We start from the raw sequence: 25,126 nt of genomic DNA, 5'->3' as shown, positions 1-25,126 counted from the left end.
TCTCTCTCTCTCTCTCTCTCTCTCTCTCTCTCATAGGCTCTTTTCGTAAAAAATAAAAAAATAAAAAAATAAAAAAACCGGCAGATATGCGAGACAGCTAATGTGCGTATATCATCCACCATTGGAAGAAAAACCTTAATTCATTCACTCATTCCTTCCCCCCCCTCTCTCTCTCTCTCTCTCTCCCTCTGTCTCTCTCCCTCTCTCTCTCTTTCTCTCTCTCCCCCCCCCCCCACCCTCGACTGATGACAGTATTCATTCTTCTTCTCGTTCGTGACAGTGTTCATTCAAACTACTACATGATTATCGTACATAATAATAACTGTGTTGGTGGACACTGGGCACCCGTGTTGATTGTGTGCTGACTTGACAATGCTGTGTGTTCACTGTCTCACAGGACCTCGTCTACATGAAGAAAGGCTGGCTCATCAAGCAGACTTCTTCCGACAGGGTAAGGCCACCGCTCTTCTTTCTATCTGTATTGACGTTTGAGTCTGAACTCGTGGCATCGGTCCCGTGCTTGTTTGTACGGGTGTCTTGTTGTGTCTGAAGTGGCGTCTGGCGTCTTGTGTCTGTACCATCCTAATCATTGTCATTGGTCGTCGTCGTCTTCTTTAGCCTTTTAGTGCGGTGGGTTATTGCTGCTGTCATTCATCTGCTCAGCTGATGTGGTGTGGTGTGCGTGGATTTGTCCTGAACGCAGAGATGCCTCCTTGAGAAACTGAAACTTAAGCCAGTTTTGAATGTGATTTTGCCTGTATTTGCGTTTTATGTCTTTACTTGTGTCTTGTGTGTGTATCTGCGTCTTGAGTGTGTGTGTGTGTGTCTGTGTGTGTGTGTGTGTGTGTGTGTGTGTGTGCGTGTGTGTGTGTGTGTTGCATCAGTGCTGGCGTCTCGTCTCTGTTTTGGTGTTTGTGTCTGTTTTGGCTTCTTGTGTTTGTAGTGGCGTTTTACATCTACTTGCGTCTTAAGTTGGTATTGACGTCTTGTGTTTGTTTCGTGCGTCTTATGTCTGTACTGGCTTTTTGCGTATGTTACTAGTATGTTGTGTCTGCATTGGCGTCATGTCCGTGTTGACGTCATGTCTCCGTCTTGTGTCAGTGCTTATAAGTACCTGTGTCAGTGTTGGCGTCTTGTGTCTATACTGGTGCCTTATGTCTGTACTATCGTCTTATGTCTGCGCTGTTACCTCGTGCCTGCACTGTCGTCTTATGTCTGTACTGGTGTCTGTATTGGTGTCTTACGTCTGTACTGGTGTCTTATGCCTGTACTGCTGTCTTATGTCTGCACTGCTGTCTTGCGTCTGTGCTGGTGTTTTGTGTCTGTACTGGTGTCTTATGTGTCTGTACTGGTGTCTTATGTCTGTACTGGTGACTTATGTCTGTACTGGTGTCTTATGTGTCTGTACTGGTGTCTTATGTCTGTGCTGGTGTTTTGTGTCTGTACTGGTGTCTTATGTGTCTGTACTGCTGTCTTATGTCTGTGCTGGTGTTTTGTGTCTGTACTGGTGTCTTATGTGTCTGTACTGGTGTTTTATGTCTGTGCTGGTGTTTTGTGTCTGTACTGGTGTCTTATGTCTGTACTGCCGTCTTGTGGATGTGCTGGTATCCTGTGTCTGTACTAGTGTCTTGAGCCAGTACTGTCATCTTAATCTTATTTCTGTACTGGTGTCTTATGTCTGTTCTGCACGCAAACAAGCGCACAGGCATCCTTACACACACGCACACACGCACACAGATATATATATATATATATATATATTCACGTCTGCATGCTTGCACGCATCGACATACACTCCACGCGCGCGCTCACACACACACACACACACACACACACACACACACACACACACACACACACACACACACACACACGGATCATAATAAACGTCGATTTCAGAACAGAAAGAAAGAGAAGCAACGGAAGTATATCGGCCTATAAACAACAGTGAGACATAAACACACGTCTGTGCACCTGTACCCCCCCCCCCCCTTCTCCCCTCCTCTCTCTCCTTCATCTTCCTCCCCTTCCCCCATTATTGGCCTGGATTCTCTGTAAGGGTAACCATTAGTATCAAGCTGAGTAATTTTCACTGAATGGAAACAGTGAAGTTAATCTCGGATAGGTCCGCGCCAGAAAATGGACATTACCCGGCAGAACACAACTCCACCACAGTCACCTGAAACATGAGGGATGCCTGCTGAATCTTATTGGTGGATGTGTCTTGATCCTGAGTGTGGACTGACAGCGGCCATTGTGAGACAATATGTATTATCTTTGTAGAAGTCATTGTCAAAAACACTTTGGAGGATAGGCATCAACCATCCCCCCCCCCCTCCCCGTGAATATCATCGTTGTTTGTTGCTGTTGTTGTTTTCTTTATCCACGTTTAAATGCAATATTTGATTCACTTGAAAGGGAAAACAACTGAGATTTCTACCGATTTATAATCCGGTTTGGCTGTTGTCTGTATAAGGACTTCAGTTAATTTTTTTATATAATTTTTTTTTAAGGTTACCAGCACTGTGTTGAGTGTTGAATTAGCCCGCCAATGCATTCGTTTTCAGCATTTACCTGTGTGAATGCCTGTTGCGCTCCTTTGTTGGATTTGGGCTGGGCCTCAACAACAAGTCGATCATTTTGACCTGGTTTTTCTTTCATACTTTGTTGTTTGGACGGTAGATCTGTCAACGCACACTCACTCTTTTTTTTTTTTTTCTTTTTCTTTTTTTCTTTTTCTTTTTTTTTTTCTTTTTTTGCCCGAGTTTTTGGGAAATGATCGGAAACCCATTTCTGACAAAAGCCGTTCACCATAAGCAAAGGCTGAAGGGAACGGTGTGATCATGTCGTTTTGGAGCACACGCTGAGCAGCAATGAGAGACATGGTTGTGCTGAACTGCTGTCGGCAGCTGGTCCGGGTTCTCTGTGTTTATAGGCCCGGGACAACTGTCTGATTGTTAATATCTGCTCATGTACGAAATAGAGATGATCGTGGATATTACTCATTCTCTGTTTCTCTGTCTCTCTCTCCCATCTCCCTGTCTCTCTATCTATCCTTTCCTCCATCACACCTCTTTCTCCCTCCTCCTCCCTCCGCCCTTTCTCTCTCTACCTCTCTCTCCCTCTCTCTCTCCACCCCCCCACCTCCCCATCTTTTCCTTCATCACCCCTCTTTCTCCTTCTCCTCCCCACTTTTCCCTCCTACCTTTTCTCTGTCTCCCACCCACACTTCTCTCAGTGTTTCTCTCTTCCCGGTTCCACCTCCCCCCCCCCCCCCCACACACACACACACCCTCCTCCCCCACCTCTCTCTCGCACCTCCCTCCCTCATGCTCTCAGCCTCTTTTTGCCACAAAGAGAATCACAGACAGCAGACTGCAGTCTTCAAATGAAGAAGATAACACGAAAACAGTCCTGTATCTGTGCTGAAACTGAAATATATCTGTGATGCAATTGGGATAATTGCGAAAACAGCAATAAGACGACTCTGCAACAGGTTTCATTCGAACATTGAGTTTTCTTAAAGACAGATTTGTTCCAGTCTAGCACAGTGAATGGTGCCGTCAGTGTGAGATTTGTTTCCAAAATCAACTGGTTGCATTTGTATTGCTGGCCTCATAATACTGTCTTTTTTTCTGTTCTTTTTTTTTTTAATGTCTTCTTTACCAGTATCTGTTAGTTGTGGATAGGGAGGTGGGAGGATGGTAGAGCCTTTGTTTGCCTCTTGTGGTCAAGGTTTATTTCCATATCTTACAGTCCCTCACACACACACACACACACACACACACACACACACACACACAGAGAGAGAGAGAGAGACACACACACACACACACACACACACACACACACACACACACACACACACACACACTTATACCTTAGATTGACAAATCTATATGTAGTTTTCTTCCTGATGTTTATGATGACTTCGTGTGTCAAAGATGCCCACGCTAACATACATATTTACACACATTGCACACACACATGGATGCATGCATGCACACACACTCATGTGCACGCCCACACACACAACACACACACACACACACACACACACACACACACACACACACACACACACACACACACACACACACACACAGAAGCGTTTGTCTCATGCAGTATGTCGCCTGGCCAGATGTGCCATACATACAAATACACACAAAGAGCAGGGGCAGACTCCTGGCTATCACCGCCCAAAAGTTGACCCAAATTAGGGTGATGATCTCGACTTGTGACCACTTTCTCTGTTATGGGACATGGGTACTCCAAGTAGGACCTTCCTAGTCAATTCATCATCAGGGCAGACCACTGCCACAACCCCTGTCTTTTTCTGTCTCTGTCTTGGTCCTGCTGTAAATTATGGAGAAAACTGTGAAGGTCAGCATTCAACTTCAGACCTCAAGGGAAGGTAGTAAAAGGTGGAGGGACAGAACAGTTAATGTGAAGAGGCCGACTGACAGACAGTATGTCTGGCATGTTGGAGTAGTGTGTGTGTTTGTGTATGTGTGTGTGTTTGCGTGGGCATTAGTGTGTGTTGTGTGTATGTGTGTGTGTGTGTTTGCATGGGCATGAGTGTGTGTTGTGTGTGTGTTCGTGTGTGTTTGTGTGTGTGTGTGTGCTTTCTGTGTGTGTGTCTCTGGCTTGAATATTTTCTTCCGCTTCCTCCCCCCCCCCCAACCCCCTCCCCCCTATCCCTTCTTTCACTCTCTCTCTCTCCACAAATTCTTATATATATTTTGAAATTTTTCTTTTTAAGTTCTTGATCATATTTTCATTAGTCATGAATTGTGCTTGTTGTTTTTTGCTTTGTTTTGTTTTTTGATTCGAAGTTATCATGTTTTCAATACTGCCATCGTTGTTGTCGTTTTTTTTTTCTAAATGTTAGTTTTACTTGTGTGTCATATTTTTAGGCAAAGCAAAGCTTCTTGTCTTTTTCAAATTTGATGATAATCCATTTGAAGTCCTGATGACGGGCGCAGTAGCCGAGTGGTTAAAGCGTTGGACTGTCAATCTGAGGGTCCCGGGTTCGAATCACAGTGACGGCGCCTGGTGGGTAAAGGGTGGAGATTTTTACGATCTCCCATGTCAACATATGTGCAGACCTGCTAGTGCCTGAACCCCCGTCGTATGTATATGCAAGCAGAAGATCAAATACACACGTTAAAGATCCTGTAATCCATGTCAGCGTTCGGTGGGTTATGGAAACAAGAACATACCCAGCATGCACACCCCCGAAAACGGAGTATGGCTGCCTACATGGCGGGGTAAAAATGATCATACACGTAAAAGCCCACTCGTGTGCATACGAGTGAACGCAGAAGAAGAAGAAGAAGAAGTCCTGAAATTCTTGTGTATGGAAAATCTGAGAATAGCTGGAGATATGCGGGACTGGACCGACACCTTGTCACAACCATTTCAGTGCGTTCTTTTGTTCTGTGAGTGAGAGCAAGGGCTTAGATCAAGAGTTCTCCACGTGACAGAGAGGTACTGCCATGTCAGGTCTCTGTACAGCTCCCTGTTTGAACAGTGGCCTCTCTGGTCTGTCTACAGTACCGCCTGTGAGAGAGTCAACACTCCATTCTTGTTATGCTGACATGAATGAAATTTACTATTTAGTACTCTTGCTTCCTCCTACCTCTTGACTGACCCTGAGCTGCAACAACCCCCTTCCCTTCTTCCCAGTTTCCCACCTTCGTTTCAGTGTTTTTTTCTTTTTTTTCGAAATTCAGGACGAGAGCACGTCGCTACACTACAGTGCCACCCTTTTTTTTTGTATTTTTTCCTGCATGCAGTTTTATTTGTTTTTCCTGTCAAAGTGGATTTTTCTACAGAATTTTGCCAGGAACAACCCTTTTGTTGCCATGGGTTCTTTTACGTGCTCTGTGCATGCACACGGGACCTCGGTTTATCATCTCATCCGAATGACTAGGTGTTTGGTAATCCTCGTATTCTGTTCTGTAGAGAGGCTATTGAGGCATTCAGGCCCATGAAGGATTTTTTTTTTTTTTTTTTTGGGGGGGGGGTTGGGAGGGGGTTGGGGGGGGGGGGGTATGATCTGTGAAATATCAGATTTATCTTTATTAATGCAAAGTATGTGTTAGAAGTGGTTGTTGTCTTTGTTTGTTGTTTTTTTTTTTAATTGGTGTTAATGGGTTTCTCTTTTGACATTCAATGACAACAGCAACAAAATCCCATCAGTGACATACTTCACAAAATGTAAACCACTAACATTAACCAGTCACAGTTGTTTATTTTCATTTTGTTAACAGAATTGAAGTGTGTTTGTCGCTGGCCTTGATAACGTGAACATTTTGGAATTGGTGAGCTGGGTTTGGAAAGGTAATTTCTCAGATTTTCCTTGCTCCATGCAGGTTTGAATGGGTGGTACCTGACTTTGGTTGGGGACAAGCAGCGGAAGGAGAAGAATTGGCCCCACCTTCCTTTACCGAGCTCTAGACACAGCGGACATGAATTCATTTCCGTGATGGCAGTAAAAAAGTTATGGAATATTAACTTAAACATAGAATAAAAATGGACGGGCGCAGTAGCCGAGTGGTTAAAGTGGACTTTCAAACTGAGGGTCCCGGGTTCGAATCTCGGTAACGGCGCCTGGTGGGTAAAGGATGGAGATTTTTATGATCATCCAGGTCAACATATGTGCAGACCTGCTTGTGCCTGAACCCCTTCGTGTGTATACTCAAGCAGAAGATCAGACACGCATGTTAAAGATCCTGTAATCCTTGTCAGCGTTCAGTGGGTTATGGAAACAAGAACATACCCAGCATGCACACCCGCAAAACAGAGTATGGCTGCCTACATGGCGGGATAAAAACGGTCATACAGGTAAAAGCCCACTCGTGTAAACATGAGTGAATGTGGGAGTTGCAGCCCACAAACGAGGAAGAAGAAGAAGAAGAAAGATGGAAGTGTGAAGCAGCGTGTGTGTGCTGTGCAGGAATCCCGGAAGCACTGGTTTGTGCTGGCAGGGAATGCTCTGTGCTACTACAGAGACGCTAAGGCCGAGGAAAACAACAACCTGGATGGCCGCATCGACCTGTCCACCTGCTCTGAGGTGTCGGAGGTCTCCACTCCAAGAAATTATGGAGTCAAGATCAAGGTACTTGCAAGTACCAGTTTTAAGGTGTTCTTTTATTGTTGTTGTTGTTTTGTTGTTGGTTTATTTTGTTTGGTTGGTTGTTGTTGTTTTTGGGGGGGCAGGGGGGTTGCACAATTTTGCCAACAATAATACTTCCTTTTTTTTTCCTTCTTTTTTATATGTAGAATTTTGTGAAGTGCATGCTGCACTTGGCAGGTTGGTTTGTTGTCTCTCTAGCACCCAGGCTGCCATCCAGACTCTGGTGGAGAGTAAAGGCAAAACCTAAGAATGTGTGATTTCAACCTTGACTAGTGCTGTGTCCATCTGGCTTTATTTCTTTGAATGTGTTAATGTGTCTTGTGTGTGTGTGAATGTGTGCACATGCGATCTTTGACTATGCTGGATGTGTTCAGTGGGTTATTTCATTCATATTCTCTCTTCATCTGATCCTTATACTAATGTTAAAAAGCCATTTGTTCATTGAAATGCAAATTGTGTATTATCACTCTATCATACATTGGCGGACACTCTTCTGAGCAGCACAGAATATAATGGATAGAAAGTAGATCTGTGGTCCAGTGGGTTTTATTGCTTACTGTTCCACAGTGCTGTTGACCAGTGGAATCAGATTTTGCATATTTTGTGTGTGCGTGTTGTTTTGTTTTGCTATTAGTGAATTTCTAACAGTGATAACTTTTATGATGATCGTTATTGCAGCTGTTTTATTAGTGTTTTTAGCTGCTGTCACGATGACTGCTTCATTGAAGATACAAACATCAGCCAGTAATGGCCTGACAAATTTCAACAGACAGCGAACGGGGAGTACATTCTGGCGGCCATGACTGCTGGGATCCGCAGCAACTGGATGAAGGCTCTGCGCCTCTGCATGGACCTCCACAGCTCCACCTCCAAACTGCCCACCCTCGCCTCCTCCCTCGTCGGCAAGGCAGCCCTGCCAGCACTCTGTCCCCGCGCTGTCGATGACTTTGACGTCTCAGCCGGTGCATCCGCCCTCACCACGGCAACTACAGGTACGAAAGGAGAGATGGCGTTCCAGGTGGTTGGCAGAAGGGATCCGGTGAGGAAGGAGACCAGGAGCCTGAGACGCCATCATTCTGAAGCCAGCCCGAGTGGCGGCGGCAAACTGTTCAGCGTGGCAGAGTTTGTTGATCGGGATGTGGGTGATGCTTCGCCCTCTGCCAGTGCCAGCTCTCTTGCAGGTGAATTTTGTTTCTTAACCTGACCATAAATTGAGGTGTTCTGATGCTGAGATGTTCTGATTTGGGGGCTATTTCACCATGATGGACTAGCTACAGTGTTGAGGTCATGTCACTTCATTACTTGCCTGGCTGGTTTAGGTCATGAATTTGTCAGAAGATCTGAATGCAAAGGATTATTTTCTATGGTTTCTTTTTACTTTTTGAGCATCGGTGTATAATTGATTTATTATGAAAACATAACACAGGAACAAACCGATAATTATGTAATCTATACCATGAAATTCCCCTCACAGCTGGGTATTTAAACATGCAGGTACATTGTTTTGTTTTACTTTTTATGATATATTTTTGTAACCACACACCACAGAGTAGAAGATGATGTTTAGCAAGTTACACATCAAGGTTCGTGGAGAATAAACGGTTCCAGGTGTTCGTGAAGACTTGATACAGAGAGACCAGTGTGGTGACGTTGTGGGAGGTGTGTCACTTTCCATGTGGGCCTAAATATGATGGTGACAAGGTTTGGTGTGAACTGTAAATTATGCACATTGCTGTGATGATTATATAAACTGAAAGAGGTAAAAATCAAGGATATGATCTCTCTTCTTTTTTTTTTTTTTTTTCTTCAAGTTTTACCATGATATAAAGCAGTTGCAATTCATGAGAGCTTTTTGATATCCAATGCTTTATCTTATTCAGGTAACAAAATATCCAATTTTTGACATCCTTTGTCTGCTTTCTTTGTACAGCAGAAGGACCCAAAGCACCCTCACAGCCATCCACCCATGGTAACCAAGAATCAGAAAGTAAACCAGAACTGTCGTCAAAAACGTCAAGGACCCAGCGATACAGCAGTTCTTCAACAGAGTCTATACCCTGGTCCCCAGGAAGTGGATACCCTCTGAAGCGCTACGTGGAGGGCAGTGATGGGGTGGCACCAGCACCAGTGCTGCCCAGCGTGGAAAGTCGCCGCAGCAAGCGTAACATAAGCTGTGAGAGCAGCAAGGAAGAGGAGAAGCGAGAGACAGCCGCTCACCCTAAGTCCCCCAGCACACGCGTCAAGGACAAATCCCGAGGTGCCAAGACGCCCAGGCTGCATTCTCCTCCTCCCGGTGATGAGGACTTTGAATGCCGCAGGTGTGTGTGTGTGTGTGTGTGTCTGTGTGTGAGTGTATACGCGTGCGCCTGAACGCATGTTTGTGTTTGTGCGTGTACATACGTGCGTGTGTGTGTTTAGTGTGTGTGCATGCATGCGTGCGTGCATGCGTGCATGTGTGTGTGTGTGCGTAAAAAAGAGAGGGTGTGTGCCTTTATTACTGGTAATGTGTGTACATGTTTGTGTATGGACTTGTACATATGGGCATATGTTTGTGTGTATTTGTATTTGTATTTCTTTTTATCACAACAGATTTCTCTGTGTGAAATTCGGGCTGCTCTCCCCAGGGAGAGCGCATCGTTACACTACAGTGCCACCCATTTTTTTTGTATTTTTTCCTGCATGCAGTTTTATTTGTTTTTTCTGTCAAAGTGGATTTTTCTACAGAATTTTGCCAGGAACAACCCTTTTGTTGCCGTGGGTTCTTTTACGTGCGCTAAATGCATGCTGCACACGGGACCTCAGTTTATCATCTCATCCGAATGACTAGCGTCCAGACCACCACTCAAGGTCTAGTGGAGTGGGAGAAAATATCGGCGGCTGAGCCGTGATTTGAACCAGTGTGCTCAGATTCTCTCACTTCCTAGGTGGACACAATACCTCTAGGCCATCACTCCATGTATGCTTATGTATATCTGTGTGAATGTATGTAAGTATGTATGTGTGTGTTACCAAATATGTGTCACACTTATACACCACATCATTTCAAAGCTGCCTTGAGTTAGTGGCAAATTCTGACTGGCTTTGTCTTTTAGAGGATTTGCGGTCTTGAAATGGCCTACGGTGTGTGGCAGAACTATTAGTGCCATGCTTTGCTATTGTGGCATTTTAGCAGTTCACTCTGTCATTGCCATTTTTGTTACAGATCTTCAGGATCACAAGTTGTTTCTGATGATGAGAATGACTTGAACATGACTGTCAGTTCTGAGGTAAGTCTTGCATGTGTAGCCACTGCTCTTTATATTATATGTATGTTTGCTTTTGTTTTTTTGTGTGACTTTTCTGGTGGGAGATATGGGCGTATGTGTGTGTGCTTGTACAAGTAAGTGATCATCTCTGTGAGTGTGTGTGTTTGTGTGTGTGTGTGTGCCATGGAAGCTGCGATACGTAGACTAGAAATGAGTGTGTGGAGGAGGGGGGTAGAGGAGGTGCAGGGTAATGTGTGTGGTGTGTGTGTGTGTGTGTGTGTTGGAGCTCATGTATGTTTATATGTATTTGACTGTGCTTTCATATCTGTGAAACTGCATGTTTGGTGCATATCTGTTATGCATGTGTGGGTGTATGTGTGAATGTGTGTCTTCATGTTTTACATTTATTTGCTTATTTATCATCATTGTTGTCTTTTTTTTTTTGTCTTTTTTTTATTATTATTATTATTACTACTACCTTTTTTTTTCTTTTTTTTTTCTCAAGGCCTGACTAAGCGCGTTGGGTTACTCTGCTGGTCAGGCATCTGCTTGGCAGATGTGGTGTAGCGTATATGGTTTTGTCCGAACGCAGTGACGCCTCCTTGAGCTACTTAAACTGAAACTGAAACTGTGACTTTTCTTCAGTGATGTTTACATGGCTCATTTGCAGTTGACAGGGATATAGGCAACATGATTCAGTTTGATGAGGGGAATATCAGCATGAAAGTAGACAAAAATGTCAATGAGTGGACACGCTGATTACTTTTCATGCGACCATTGTTTGCAGGAGAACTATCACTCCTGTGGGGATGCAGAGAACCAAGAGGACAGTCACTCTGGTTCCCTTGGGGAGGGAAGTATGATGGTGGAGATTCTGGAATCAGAGGTCTGTTGCTTCTCCTCCTCCTCCTCCTCCTCCTCCTCCTCTTCCTCCTCCTCCTCTTCTTATCATCCTCCTCCTTCTTCTTCTCCTCCTCCTCCTCCTTCTTCTTCTTCTTCTTCTTCTTCTTCTTCTTCTTCTCCTTCTCCTCCTCTTCCTCCTCCTCTTCTTCTTCTTTTTCTTCATCTTCTTCCTCTTCCTGTTCTCTGTATCTGTGGATGGTATGTTCGATGATTCATTGATCTGATTTTCTTGTAAGCTTTTCATATAGTTTTTGCTGTTGGTGTGTCTGTATGTTTGTATGTTTACACGGGTTCAAAAAGATGTTAGTAACAGCCTTTAAAACTGTCCTGGGATGTGATGAAACAAAACTGATATGTAATGAAACAAAACTGATAATAAAAGCACTTCTTCCTTCTTCTTCTTCTTCTGCGTTCACTCGTATGCACACGAGTGGGCTTTTACGTGTATGACCGTTTTTACCCCACCATGTAGGCAGCCATACTCCGTTTTCAGGGGTGTGCATGCTGGGTATGTTCTTGTTTCCATAACCTACCGAACGCTGACATGGATTACAGGATCTTTAACGTGCGTATTTGATCTTCTGCTTGCATATAGACACGAAGGGGGTTCAGGCACTAGCAGGTCTGCACATATGTTGACCTGGGAGATCGTAAAAATCTCCACCCTTTACCCACCAGGCGCCGTCACCGTGATTCGAACCCGGGACCCTCAGATTGACAGTCCAACGCTTTAACCACTCGGCTATTGCGTTCGTCAGCACTTCTTCCATCCACAGTCACCTTTTGAACAGGCCATGGAATCAGAATGAGCAGCACTGAAAGGACACAAAAGAAGGGAAGCTAAAGAAAATGAAGAGGAGGAAAGAACACAGCCAAAGTAATGTGTGCAGACAGAATCTCTGATGTATGCAGATTTAATGTTTGTTTCATGTATGTAAAGGTGACCAAAAATATCCTGTAACAAGATGATATGCTTTACAGTGCCCTTTTTTTAAAAAAAAAGAAAAGAAAAAGAAGAAAATTATTGAGTTTTATTAAGCGTGGATCACACTTAAACTTTGAAGGCTTTTCGTTCCTTTTTTATGTTTGTTTTGTGCATCATTAATATATACTAACTGAGTCTTTATTATGGATGTGTGACATCTGGAGTGTGAAACTGTGATGTGTTCAGGTTGAATCTCTGAAGGAACGACTGGATCAGACCCAGTCAGAGCTGGTCAAGATGCATGAGACCAACATCGACCTCAAGACTCGCCTACAGAAGGAAACAGCACAGGTTTGTGTGTCCACCCCTTCTGCCTCTGTTTTACATGGGTCCACGTGCACTGAATCATTTGTTTTGTCCCTTTTGTTTTATTCCTATATCTTTCTCAGCAGATTTTGAAATGACAATTTTTTTTTTCTTCCAGTTTTGATACAGTCTTATCCCAGAAACAGAAATTCTTAGAATGTGGAAGTTGTCTGTGCAGAGAGATAGTCAAAATCAAGAGTAAAAGGTTTTTTTTGTTTTTTTGTTTTTTGTTTTTTTGTTTTTAATCTGCCATTCCTGAAATACTTCAAAGACAAAACTTACATTACATACCACTTTACTCAAACGTCACCCTTGAAGTAGAAATACCAAGCAGACTGACCACTAAGAATGGTCCCTGTCAGAAGCCTAAACCACGCAAAGTTTAGTGACAGTACATTCCTGTCTATGGCACCAGTTGTACCAGATGGTGATATTTTCATCTGTCTTTATTGAAACGCTGTCACATCAGCAGAAAATGTGTATGTACCCTTTGTTTAGATGGTTGCACAAAGTTTGCATCAATACACAAAAGTTAAATGCATGCTGGGGAGAACATTGACTTGACATAAAATGCACTCTTCAAAATTCACAAATGTGGTCAGTATTGTCCAACCCACAAATCGAGTACAGCACTCGCTATGGACATGAATCCTTACCATCTCACTATTAATATTTTTGCTGGTGTTTTTTCATCTGTGTGTTTGAAAGTAATTGTTTTTCTCTTTACCATGCCACATTTCGCTGTGGACAAACCTGGTGGGTTACAAAAGAGTGACGTATGTCTGCAGATCACAGACAGTGGCTATGGCAGTGGACGATGGAGTCAGTCATCATCCACCCAACAGGGTGATGCTTCCCAGGTAAATCTGCTGTCTGGATCTCACCTTGCTGTCTGCTGACAGACTGCATGTTCAGAAAACGACTGCAGCTGTTCTCTGGTTCTTTATCTGCTGCACATGTGATCCTGTGCAGCCAGTCTCTGTGATCCCATGACCATGTGTGTGTGTGTGTGTGTATATGTGTGTGTGTTTGTGTGCATGCGCATTCATGTGTGTAAGAGAGAGAAGTAATGTGTGTGTGTGTTTGTGTTTTGCACTTTGTTGGTTTTTTTATCTTAAGTGAAGGAAGTTGTACTTCTTTGAGTATCTTAGGCAAAGAAACTCTCTTTAATGCCTTCTCTCTCTCTCTCTCTCTCTCTCTCTCTCTCTCTCTCTCTCTCTCTCTCTCTCTCTCTCTCGACTTGGGTTTGGATATGTCTGGTTGCAACAATGCGTTGGTTGTGAGCAAACATTTTTGTCATTATTTAAGCAAAGAATGAAAGATATATTTATGCAGGAGTGGGACGAGTCAGTAATGTCTAAAGATATATATCATAACTACAGACTGTTTAAAACTGGTTTTCAGTGTGAGCAATATTTTGAATATGTGGATAAAAAGTGTTTTAGGGACTGTTTGGTAAAATTACGGCTTGGTTTCCTCCCAATAAATGGATCATTTTTTAGAAGAACATTCAAATGTAATTCAAATTACACATGTAAACGTTGTAATGTAATCGAGATGAAAACCATTTTATAAACAATTGTGTCCTTTACAGTGACCTGCGGCAAAAACATCTGAACTCTGAAGGTCAATCGTATGTTCACTTACAGTATTCGTAAACTATGCATTTATATATTTAATGCCCTGAAGATACGACAGGAATTCTGTGACAACAATGATGAAAGTTAGAATTAATTTACTATGCACGAGAAGCACTTTTGTTCTACATGTTAAGTTAGTACGTATTTTACATTTTGTTGTGGCTGAATGAGCACCATATTGTGTACTTTTGACCTCTTTCTAGGGGCCGGAGGCCTGGAGATTAAAGTTTTGTTCTTGTTCTTGTTCTTGTTCTCTCTCTCTCTCATTCATTTATTGTGTGTTTGTGTTTTGCATGTTGTTGTTTTTTTAGTGAAGGAAGTTGTACTTCTTTAAGTATCTTATCACACGGCAAAGAAACTCCCATTAATGCGCTCTCTCTCTCTCTCTCTCTCTCTCTCTCTCTCTCTTATGACTTTATGTAGTACATGTATTGTGTAGTGTAGACCCTGTTCAGGGTGGGAACTGGATGTAAAAAAAAAAAGTAAAAAATAAAAATTAAAAAAAAGCTCGCCAGTGCTTATCTATTATCCTTGAAAATGAAAAATTTTATATTATCTTGCCTTGCCTTGTCTTGTCTTGTCTTGTCTTGTCTTGTCTCTCATTCATTTATTCATTCATTGCTTCATTCACTCTCTGTGGCTGCAGACACTGAAGCGGCAGCTGAAGGAATCCAGGGACGTGGTGCAGAAGCAACGTGTGGAGATCGAGTCGCTCAAGTCTAAGCTGGACATGTCAGTGTCCAAGCTGACCGGCACAGAGAAGGCACTGTCCGAGGCCCTCAGGGACTGCAAGCAGGAAAAGGACAAGTTCCTTAAGATGTCCTCAGAGTGGAACAGGCGTATCAGAACACTGGAAACACAAGTGAGGCTGTTTCTATGTTTTGTTTTTGTTGTAGTGACTTTTTCTTCTGCGTTCACTCGTATGCGCACGAGTGGGCTTTTACGTGTATGACCGTTTTTACCCCACCATGTAGGCAGCCGTACTCCGTTTTCGGGGGTGTGCATGCTGGGTATGTTCTTGTTTCCATAACCCACCGAACGCTGACATGGATTACAGGATCTTTAACGTGCGTATTTGATCTTCTGCTTGCATATACACACGAAGGGGGTTCAGGCACTAGCAGGTCTGCACATATGTTGACCTGGGAGATCGTAAAAATCTCCACCCTTTACCCACCAGGCGCCGTCACCGTGATTCGAACCCGGGACCCTCAGATTGACAGTCCAACGCTTTAACCACTCGGCTGTTGCACCCGTCGTTGTTGTAGTGACAAGTTCCTTAACTCATTCTACCCCACAGCAAAATGCCTGCTACACCTCCCCTGGACCAGCACTACATGAGACCACAGCAGAAAAAAAAAAAGGGTGGTTCACTAAAACAGCGAAAATCAATGGAAAATTGTTGTTTTAATCAGTCAAAAAGAGCTTCATTTTCATACATCTGGAATCAGTAAACGGTTGAGTTTAGAATACCAACTATACTGAACAAAAATGAACGAAATTAGAACAGTGTGTTGGTAAGAGAACACTCATGGCTGGTCCACAGAGGAAGGAATATGGTACAAGTTATGTTGTACTTGGAGTAGAATGAGTTAAGATGTCCTCGGAGTGGAACAGGTGTATCCGAACACTGGAAGCACAAGTATGGGTGGGGTTTTTTTGGGGTTTTTTTCCATGTTATGCTGAGTGTTGTTAGAAACAGGTTTCCTAAAATGAAAGTTAATCGTGTGGTTTTGTGTGTGTGTGTGGAAGTGTCTATGTCTGTATGTGTTGCTATGTGTGTCTGTATGCATGCGCACACATGCTTATGTGTGCACACACATATCATAGCAGCTTTTGAGGAAAGCTTGTGCTTACAATTTTAAACACAAAAAGGAACTACATTGATTGCATTTTGATTAGTGTTTTGAGCATAATGACTCATGTAACTTGATAGTGCTATCAAGTGCTTCATAGAAAAAAAGTAAGAATTGTGATGATAATAATAATAACTGGACATTTACCAGTGCTTTCCTCATTGCACAAAGCGCTTTGCAATCCACACACACACGCATGCAAGACACTCTCAGTCCTCAACTCACTATCTTGCACAATAACCATACATATGTGCATGCAAACTCATATGTATAATGCAAACATACGTACGTACATACTTACTTACATGCATGCATGCATGCATCCATCCATCCATCCATCCATCCATACAAACATACATTGGACACACACACCAATACAGCATGCATGAGAGAGGGTCAAGAGGAAATGCTGCTGGAAGAGGAAAGTCTTGAGGTTAGATTTAAAGGAAGGCAGTGAGGGGCTGTGACGGACGTGGTGAGGCAAAGAGTTCCATATTTAAACAGCAGATGATGAAAAGGCTCGACCACCATGCTGTTCTCTTTTGTATTTTGGGATGCAAGAAGGTTCTATCATCAGCAGTAGAACGAAGAGAACAGGTGGGTACATGGATCTGAAAGATGTCGGAGAGGTATCGGGGTGCAGTTCCAGTCTGCTTATGAAAAAACCATAATGCAAGGTCCTTGTTTTCCACAAAAAGAATTCTGTATGCCTGATTGAAGAAGCATAAAGTCTTTGTTCCCCACAATAAGAATTCTGCACACCTCATGTAAGAAGCGTAAGGTCTTTGTTTTCCACAATAAGAATTCTGTATGCCTCATGGAAAAAGCATAAGGTGTTTGTTTTTTACAATCAGAATTCTGTAAGCCTCTTGGAAGAAGCATAAGATCTTTGTTCCCCACAATAAGAATTCTGTACACCTGTTGGAAGAAGCACAAGGTCTTTGTTTTCCACAGTCAGAATTCTGTATGCCTCATGAAAGAAGCATAACATTGACGACAACTGTGTCCTCACACCAGTCTGTGGAACGCTGTGCAGGTGAAGGACAGCAGCCACAAGCAGGAGCGCATCAGGGAGAGCCTGCTGACCAAGGAGCGGGAGGTGCGTCGCCTGGAGGCGGAGAACAAGCAACAACAACAGAAGGCCCGGGAGCAGGAGCGGGAGATCCTGAAGCTGAAGGCTGTGGAGCACCAGTACAACCAGCTGAACGAGCAGCTGGACAACAGGGACAGGGACCTGCACCACGCCCACCTCCAGCTCCATGACAAGGACTCCATGATGGACAAGGTCAGGGAGCAGTTTGAGCAGCAGGTCAGGGACATGGAGAGCGAGTTCAGCCGGGAGCGGGAGGACCTGGAGAGCCACCTGGAGGAGGTGAAGAAACAGCTCCACTCGGTGGAGGAGCGTCAGCGCGGCATGGCAGGCAGCATGAGCAGCAACCTGTCAGACCTGCTGAAGGAAAAGGACGACATCATCGCCCAGCTGGAGGAACAGCTGATCGAACATGACACCAAGATGGTGGACATGCAGGAGGAGCTGCAGGCAGAAATGGGAGAGAACTCTGACCTGGCTCACAGCCTAGAGATCCTGCAAGAGGAGAAGCAGAAGCTGCAGGAGCGGGTGGCGTCCATGGAAAGGCAAGTGCTGTCCCTGCAGGGTCAGGTGTGTGACATGGAGAAGGACAACACGGCCCTGCGACTCAAGGTGGACAAGCTGCAGCAGGACCCGGGGCAGGGGAAGACATCTACCTCCTCCACCTCCTCCTCCTCCTCCTCCTCCTCTGACCCTGAAAAACTACAGCTGGAGAAGACAGTGCAGGACTTGAACACACAGATACAGGGCCTGCAGATGAAACTGATGGAGAAATTAGGAGACCTGGACGACCCGCCCACAGCGTCAGGTCAGGATGACGCTCTATGCAACCTGCTTCTTCTGGAGTCTGACCTCAAGGAGGTCAACAGCCTGATCCCTCAGCTGCAGAACTGCCTCCACAGCCACATGTCCTCACTGAGGGGGGAAGCCAAACAAGAAGCTTCTTGCCTTGTGGAGATGGTGAGGGAGATAGGTCAGAAGTGCATGCTTCTCCAAGGGTCTCTTCAGGAAAGTTCTCATCGCTTACTTCCAGATGACTCTGGTGCTGACTACCATCACACCATCACAGCCACCGCATCCTCCAGTAGTTCAGCCATCCTGGAAGAGTACTGTGGCCTGAAGACTAAGTATGACCGCGTGGTGGCAGAGGTGAAAAAGTTGAAGAAGGAGGTGAATGAGCTGTACACTTCCTATGGGAACCTGGAAAAGGAGGACAAACAACGACAAGAAACTGTCAAGATCATGGAGCAGTCATACAGTGACCAGGTGAGTAAGGAGTAGGCATTCTTTCATTTCTTGCCCTGTGGGTTGGGCACTGATAGAATAGACCCACTGCCCTGCCATGCATGTCGTAAGAGGCGACTAAGGCAGGACCACCTCGCCTGGAGGATAAAGGGGTTTTCGTAGGGTTAACTACCATGCCAGTAAAAAAGACCAGTTACAGAAGCATCGACGACAAAGAACCAAAACATTCACCTGGGCAAGGAAGGGTCTCCATCCTGGAGACTTATGACGCGGTGCAGTGAAAGCCAAAAGGAAGCTGCGAGGCTGACTCCCCTTCTGGAGGAAGAGAGGCCGGCCTCGCAACAGCTGGAGGCGAGATACCGAGGCAGAGCTGAAGCAGCAAGGGACCAACTGGACTGGAATGGCCAAAACAGAGTGCGATGGCGAGGGGTCGTCGATGGCCTATGCTCCACCAGGAGCGATGGGCAAAATGAAAAATGAATTCTTTCATTTCTAATCACTGTTTTGTTTTCTTGTGTTTTGTCTTTTGTCCACATGTCCTTGTTGCTGTACAATCTTCCCTTCTTCCAGAGGGTAGGTGGGATGGTGTGGGGAGATATCACCTGCTTTTTGTTTCATCAGCTGATAGGTGATGTTTGTAAAACTCCTCTGTCACAACAGATTTCTGAGTATGAGATTCAGGCTGCTTTCCTTCCAGGAGAGTGCTAAGTTCTGTTACGTGTATCATCCCAGCCCAGTCCCTCACACAGTGTTGTTTATGTGTTTGCTTCTGCCTTTGTTGTGTCTTTCTTATTTCTGATTTTTTTTTTTTTTTTTTTTTACGTCTGCATCATCATGAATATTTTGCATCATGTTATGGGCTGCTTAATGACTTGTAGATTTTCTGTTTGTTTTATTTCTGTAGGTTTGTCTGTCCTTCACTTACCTCCTCTCCCTCTCTACCACACTTTCTCTCTGTCTTTCACTGTCTATCTGCCTCTCTCTCTGTGTCTTCTCTCTCCTCTTCCTTTATCTCGCTGTGTGTCTCTGTCTGCCTCTCCCTGTCTCTTCTGTTTGAACATTTTACCTATCTTTACATAACAAAATAATGAATATTTGCATACAGGTGAAGAACCTGGGGCAGAGAGTTGATGGTCTGACCAAACAGCTGGCCACATACCACTCTGGAAACATCCAGCCAGCCAAGAAGGCTTCAGTGACATTCTCCACACAGCAAGATACAGACACTGAGCAGATGCTGTGTCAGATAGAGGGCAGAGTCCAGGCGATGGAACAGACTCTGGCTGAGGCACCTTCTTCCCCAGCCCGTAGGTACTCTGTTCAGTCAGGTCAAGAGAGCTCAGGGGTGGCGTCAAGGCTGCAGGAAATGCGTCATCAGCTGGACAACATCAATAGTAACTTGAAAGACATCCTCAAAGACCTTTCCAAGTCTGATACAAGACTTGTAAGTGACTACCAAGATCTGGCATCAAGATTAGATGAGTGTGGTGGTAAACTCATTCGTCTGACCCGCACATCTCTGAAAGAGTGAAGTCATCACCTGGAAAGATGGAAGGTGAGGGAGGAGATCAGAGCAGTGCTGGTCTGGCCTCCAGCATGGGCCAGTGTCTGCAGACTGTCATGGACAGACTGCAGGAAATTGGGGAACAGCTGGACTGCTTAGAGGATCACGACGATGACAGTGATGATGACGATGAAGAAGCGACAAGTGTAGAGGAAGTGCGTGACCACCTTGCCAGTCTTTGTGAGTTTGTCAAGCAGCATGCCACACTGTCAGCCCTGGACTGGCGCGTCCTGCAGCTGGTCACTGCCCAGAAAGCGGTCATCACCAGGGACAGGCTGCAGGCGGGGCACTGCACAGCGCCAACTCCATGAACAAACTTCAGGCCTACGCTGACCGTCTTTCACTGGAAGCTCTTGTGTTAGTGGAGATGGCTCACCTTATGGAGAAGAAGAGCTCGGAGAATGTGCAAGATCCCATGTTGCGTGAAGTGGCCTTGCTGAACTCCAAGGTGCTGTCGCTTCACCAGAAACTGGACCAGGAAATGACCACCATGAATGTGACAGAAGCCAGTGCAGATGTGCTTCGAGTGCAGGCAGACATCATTGCAGAAAAGATCATGGTGGAAGGTGATCTGTGTTCCACTACCATCTCTGCCAGCCAGAAGCCGAGAGAAGAAGCCACAAAGGAGGACTCATCAAATACTGCTGAGCCCAAAGTGCTGGCTGCTGAAGCTATCATGCGATCTCAGGTGGATGCCTACATTGGCCACCATCTTGATCCTAGCTGTGATGAACTGTGGACCTCACCAAGCTACCTCACTACACGGTCCCTGGTTCAGGGAGAGCTGACCTGTGCCCTGTCCTTGCTCAAACAGCAGTTCACAGACTGTGCACACCTTTCATCATCAGCCACTGGAGTCAGGGACGTGTACCTCCAGAGGTTAAAGGACCGACACAGGGCAGTGATGGAGGTGGCGGAGGTCTACGAACAGAAGATGACCCAGGCCTTCGCTGCCATCATCTTCAGAGACAGCGAGGACCTGACCATCATGGAGGGTTCTGACAGCATCCTAGACACTGTGTGCTCTGAGATCTCCTCCGTCATGGAGCAACACATCCAGCAGTGCAAGGTGAAGGTGCGCTCTGCCCACGACACACTGACCGCACAGCGCTGGGACACGATGGTCAACCAGCTCCGTGAGGACCGTGACCGGGTCCTGGCCGGTATCCGTCGGCAACATGCGGCCCTGGCCCGCTGCCCTGGCAGTGAGAGGAAGGTGGAGATCCCCTGCCAGTCCCTGGACAGCTCCATCAGCAGCTTCGGGGAGATCATGTCCCTGCGCTCCACCCTCTCCACACACCTCCACTGCCTCCTGGAGCAGCTGAAGACAGGGGACTCTGGCCTGGTGCAGGTCATGGAGGAGGAAGAGGAGGAGGAGGAGGGTCAGCAGATACTGCAGCAGCGGCTGTGCTCCTTTGTGCATGGCCTGGCTGAAGCCTTGCAGGAACAGGCTGAAGGCAGACAGACCCAAGTCCAGCACATGCTCACAGGTGAGTGGGGGTACCTGGTGCTCTGGCTCTGTTGTGGTTCAGGTAATGCTAAATGATATTGGGGTTGACGTCGATTTATGCCACATGTTGCCTGAGCTTTTTTTTGTTTGTTGACTTTTAGCTGGTTTTTCACTCTAAAGGTGGGTGCACATGCTCATACTCTCACACACGTACACACACACACACACACACACACACACGCAAACACACACGCACGCGATTGTAAGGATGCAATGATGCACTCACATAAAATAATATATACACACCTGTTATTATGAATTATCACAATCCTCGTCTGTGTGTTGTGGTAATACCTGGACGTTTTGGATAAGAAAAAGATTAATGAAGGTTACAATTACGGAAGTACATTCTTTATTGTTCCATAATGTTTTGATATCTTATTCCACTGCAGCTTGCACCAGTGATAACCATTTCAACTGTCTGAATTCCCCCCCACCCCCACCCCCCCTGTCCCCCCCCTCTCTCTCTCTCTCTCTCCACCATACAGAAAAAACCATCACGGCAGCATCCATTCCCAACATTCCACACCCAAAGATGGCTTCCCCGTACACCGAAACGCTGACCAGAGAGGCGGTGTTCGCTGCTCAGACAACCTTCATGATCTGCAAGCTCAAACTCCTTCACGAACAAGAGATGGAGGTGCTCAAAATGGCTCACCCCACTCGCCGCTACAAACCTCGGCAGTCGATGGCGGACAGTCAGGTGGTGAGCAGGGACGTGAGTCAGGTGTTGAGGCCTCTGGGGGAGGTGGTGCACACCCAGCACGTCAACGAAATGGAGACACTGCATGTGCTGGCCTCCCAGGTGGGCAGACTGAGGGGCGTGGTGGGTCAGCAGGACTGGCGGCAGGTGGAGGAGCAGGTGCGGCAGCTGGAGGGGAAGGTGGGGGAGGAGGTGAGGCTGGCGGAGGAGAGACTCCAGGTGCATGTCAACCTGTTCAGGGAGGAGCAGAAAAAGGTCAGTCTGGTTGGTGGTGGTGGTAGTGGTCAGGGTGATCATGTCATTTGAAAAAAAAATTGAATTGTTTTCAGTATGGAATACCCCAGAAAATGGAGTATGGCTGCCTATGTGGCAGGGTAAAAACGGTCATGCCGGTAAAAGCCCACTCATGTACATATGAGTGAACGTAGAAGCTGCAGCCCACAAACGAAGAAGACAATATGGAATTTACACAATTATGAATTGAACAAGAAGAGTTATAAATACACATGTGTGCACACACACATCACTTTCACAACGGAATGGGAGGGGAGGGGAGCGTAACAATAACAAAAACATACATCCATTTATACAGTTTATACATGTAATATTTCTGTTATATGCGGACACATATGACTGAAAATAAAAAGGAAGAAAAAAGGCCCCTTTATTTCAGATAGTTATGACATAACTGTGCAGTCAGCTTGGATATGTATCATCCATTCATCAGTGGCAGATTCAGTGGCCAATTTCATGTAAAGTAGTATAACTACAACTGATTTTAGCATTATGCTCTTCTAAGCACTACCTGTTTTGAATGCATCTTTTAAGATAATGTCCATATATCTGGTATTCGTTTGTCATATCGCACATGTGCATGCATGCATGCACACACATACCCACACGCATGCACACACGTGTGCATACACACACACACACACACACACACACACACACACACACGCGCGCGCGCACCCAAAGCATGTGCAGAAGTAAGCAAGGACCATTGTCTACTAATATATCATATGTTAGCATGATACATTTACCTGTGAATACTAGTCCAGCAAATGCAAGCTCTCAAGAGATTTTGCATTGACTTGAAAAATAAAAAAATGTTTCAAACAGAAAGATCCATTACCAACACTGTATATACCAGACCAATGCCACATGTTTTCTCATCATGCTTGTCACTCCCAACAGGTGGAACAGGTGTTCGAAGAGTGCCAGCAGGAGCGTGACCACTTTGAGGAGCTCTGTGCCGCCCTGGAGAAAGATCCATTACCAACAATGTAGCAGACAAATGCCACATGCTTTCTCATACTTGTCACTCCCAACAGGTGGAACAGGTGTTCGAAGAGTGCCAGCAGGAGCGCGACCACTTTGAGGAGCCCTGTGCCGCCCTGGAGAAAGATCCATTACCAACAATGTAGCAGACAAATGCCACATGCTTTCTCATGCTTGTCACTCCCAACAGGTGGAACAGGTGTTTGAAGAGTGCCAGCAGGAGCGCGACCACTTTGAGGAGCGCTGTGCCACCCTGGAGGTGGAGCTGCATTCCATCAGCCACGAGCACGACGACGAGGTGGAACGCATGCGGCAGGACGTGGCCACAGCGGTCAGCGCCATCCGCGCCAACGAGGGTCATCAGTCGGATGCACAGCTGAGCGATAGAGTGCAGCTGCTCACCAAACAGATGGCTCTACAGAAAGACATGCACATGGTAGATTTTTCAGCATCATACCTGCAGCAGTTTCAGCGTCACGCTCTTCATCGTCATATCTGCAGTAGTCTGTGATGAAATGGGTGCAGATTATATGTTTTATGAACTGGGATTTGTACAGGTTAAATGTTTCACTGTGGGTTATTTGGAGTGGGGGGAGGGGAGTTGGATTGCAGGGAGTGGGTTCAGAATATCAAGAACTGAGCTCACAAAATGGAAATAATGTTGATGTTGAAAAATCATATCTTGAAGAGAAAACTGTTTGAATTTTCAAAATTAGAAATAATCTGAAATTGTTGGAAAGTAGCGGACCTATTCATCCTTCAGATTACTGATTCTATTTACATGAGAATTGTAAGAAAATACCTATTGTTCAGGCCATAGAAACCTTGTCAGAAGATACAAGTGAAGGCTGTTGAAAGACAATATAGCAAATGTATTGCAGTAGGCTCCAAACAACTACCCTGTTAACAAAATGTTTTGATTGATCTCTGTGTGTGTGTGTGCGCGCGTTTGTGTGTGTGTGTGTGTGTGTGCAGCGGTTCCTGGAGCAGCTGAAGGGCCAGGTGTGTGGGGCAGACAAGGAGGCGGTGCTGGACCTTGTGGACAGACAACTGACAGACATCGGCAACAACACACAACTGGTACAGTCCTCTCTGTCACTGTCACTGGGTTTTCTGTGCTGTCACTGCCTGGAACTGTGCTGTGTAGATGATCTCTCTCTGCCTCTGTCTCTGTCTGTCTGTCTGTCTCTCTCTCTCTCTCTCTCTCTCTGGGTTTCAAATGTACGAATATGTATTTGTGAACTCAGGTTTGGGTATGCTTGGTATTTCCAAAATGTAGGTTTAGATAATGTATTTTTGCAAACTCTTCGCCAGCGTATGATAGATTGTAGATGGCAGAATTGGGAAAACCATATTCAGTTTAGTGAAAGGTTTGGTATATACAGGGGTTATGTTTCTACTCATTTAGTGAAGAATTATCTCTTGTTTAATATGGATAGACATCTCAGATTCATTTTGGCAAGATTTAGACTTGGTATATCGGAAATAAAAACTCACAGGTACCGATATAAAAATGTACATAATTCTGATCTCTTCTGTCCATTGTGTAAAGAGTCGATAGAAGATGAAGTACACTTTGTTTTGAAATGCCCCGTTTTGTGTGTTCTTCGTGAAAAATTTATCCCAAAGAAATATTATATATATCCATGTTCATTTC

At 45.2% G+C, this 25,126-nt stretch overlaps 1 protein-coding gene across 1 annotated transcript in view; it reads left to right on the top strand.

Annotated features, from left to right (window-relative positions):
* The window catches only part of LOC143294629 (uncharacterized), a 105,966-nt gene that overhangs the window by 59,245 nt on the left and 21,595 nt on the right, over positions 1 to 25,126 (top strand). The window contains exons 8-22 of the mRNA XM_076606009.1: positions 398 to 451; positions 6,962 to 7,123; positions 7,911 to 8,322; positions 9,072 to 9,459; positions 10,344 to 10,407; positions 11,174 to 11,272; positions 12,461 to 12,565; positions 13,369 to 13,440; positions 14,867 to 15,082; positions 17,113 to 18,432; positions 19,517 to 19,940; positions 20,173 to 21,465; positions 21,974 to 22,443; positions 23,660 to 23,905; positions 24,445 to 24,549. Of these exons, the coding sequence (XP_076462124.1) occupies positions 398 to 451; positions 6,962 to 7,123; positions 7,911 to 8,322; positions 9,072 to 9,459; positions 10,344 to 10,407; positions 11,174 to 11,272; positions 12,461 to 12,565; positions 13,369 to 13,440; positions 14,867 to 15,082; positions 17,113 to 18,432; positions 19,517 to 19,940; positions 20,173 to 21,465; positions 21,974 to 22,443; positions 23,660 to 23,905; positions 24,445 to 24,549 (5,430 nt within the window). The remainder of the gene's footprint in view (positions 1 to 397; positions 452 to 6,961; positions 7,124 to 7,910; positions 8,323 to 9,071; positions 9,460 to 10,343; positions 10,408 to 11,173; positions 11,273 to 12,460; positions 12,566 to 13,368; positions 13,441 to 14,866; positions 15,083 to 17,112; positions 18,433 to 19,516; positions 19,941 to 20,172; positions 21,466 to 21,973; positions 22,444 to 23,659; positions 23,906 to 24,444; positions 24,550 to 25,126) is intronic.

This window comes from Babylonia areolata, chromosome 1 (genome assembly GCF_041734735.1).
Source record: "Babylonia areolata isolate BAREFJ2019XMU chromosome 1, ASM4173473v1, whole genome shotgun sequence".
Taxonomy (NCBI): Eukaryota; Metazoa; Mollusca; class Gastropoda; order Neogastropoda; family Buccinidae; genus Babylonia; species Babylonia areolata.
This window is presented reverse-complemented; position numbering and strand designations above follow the sequence as displayed.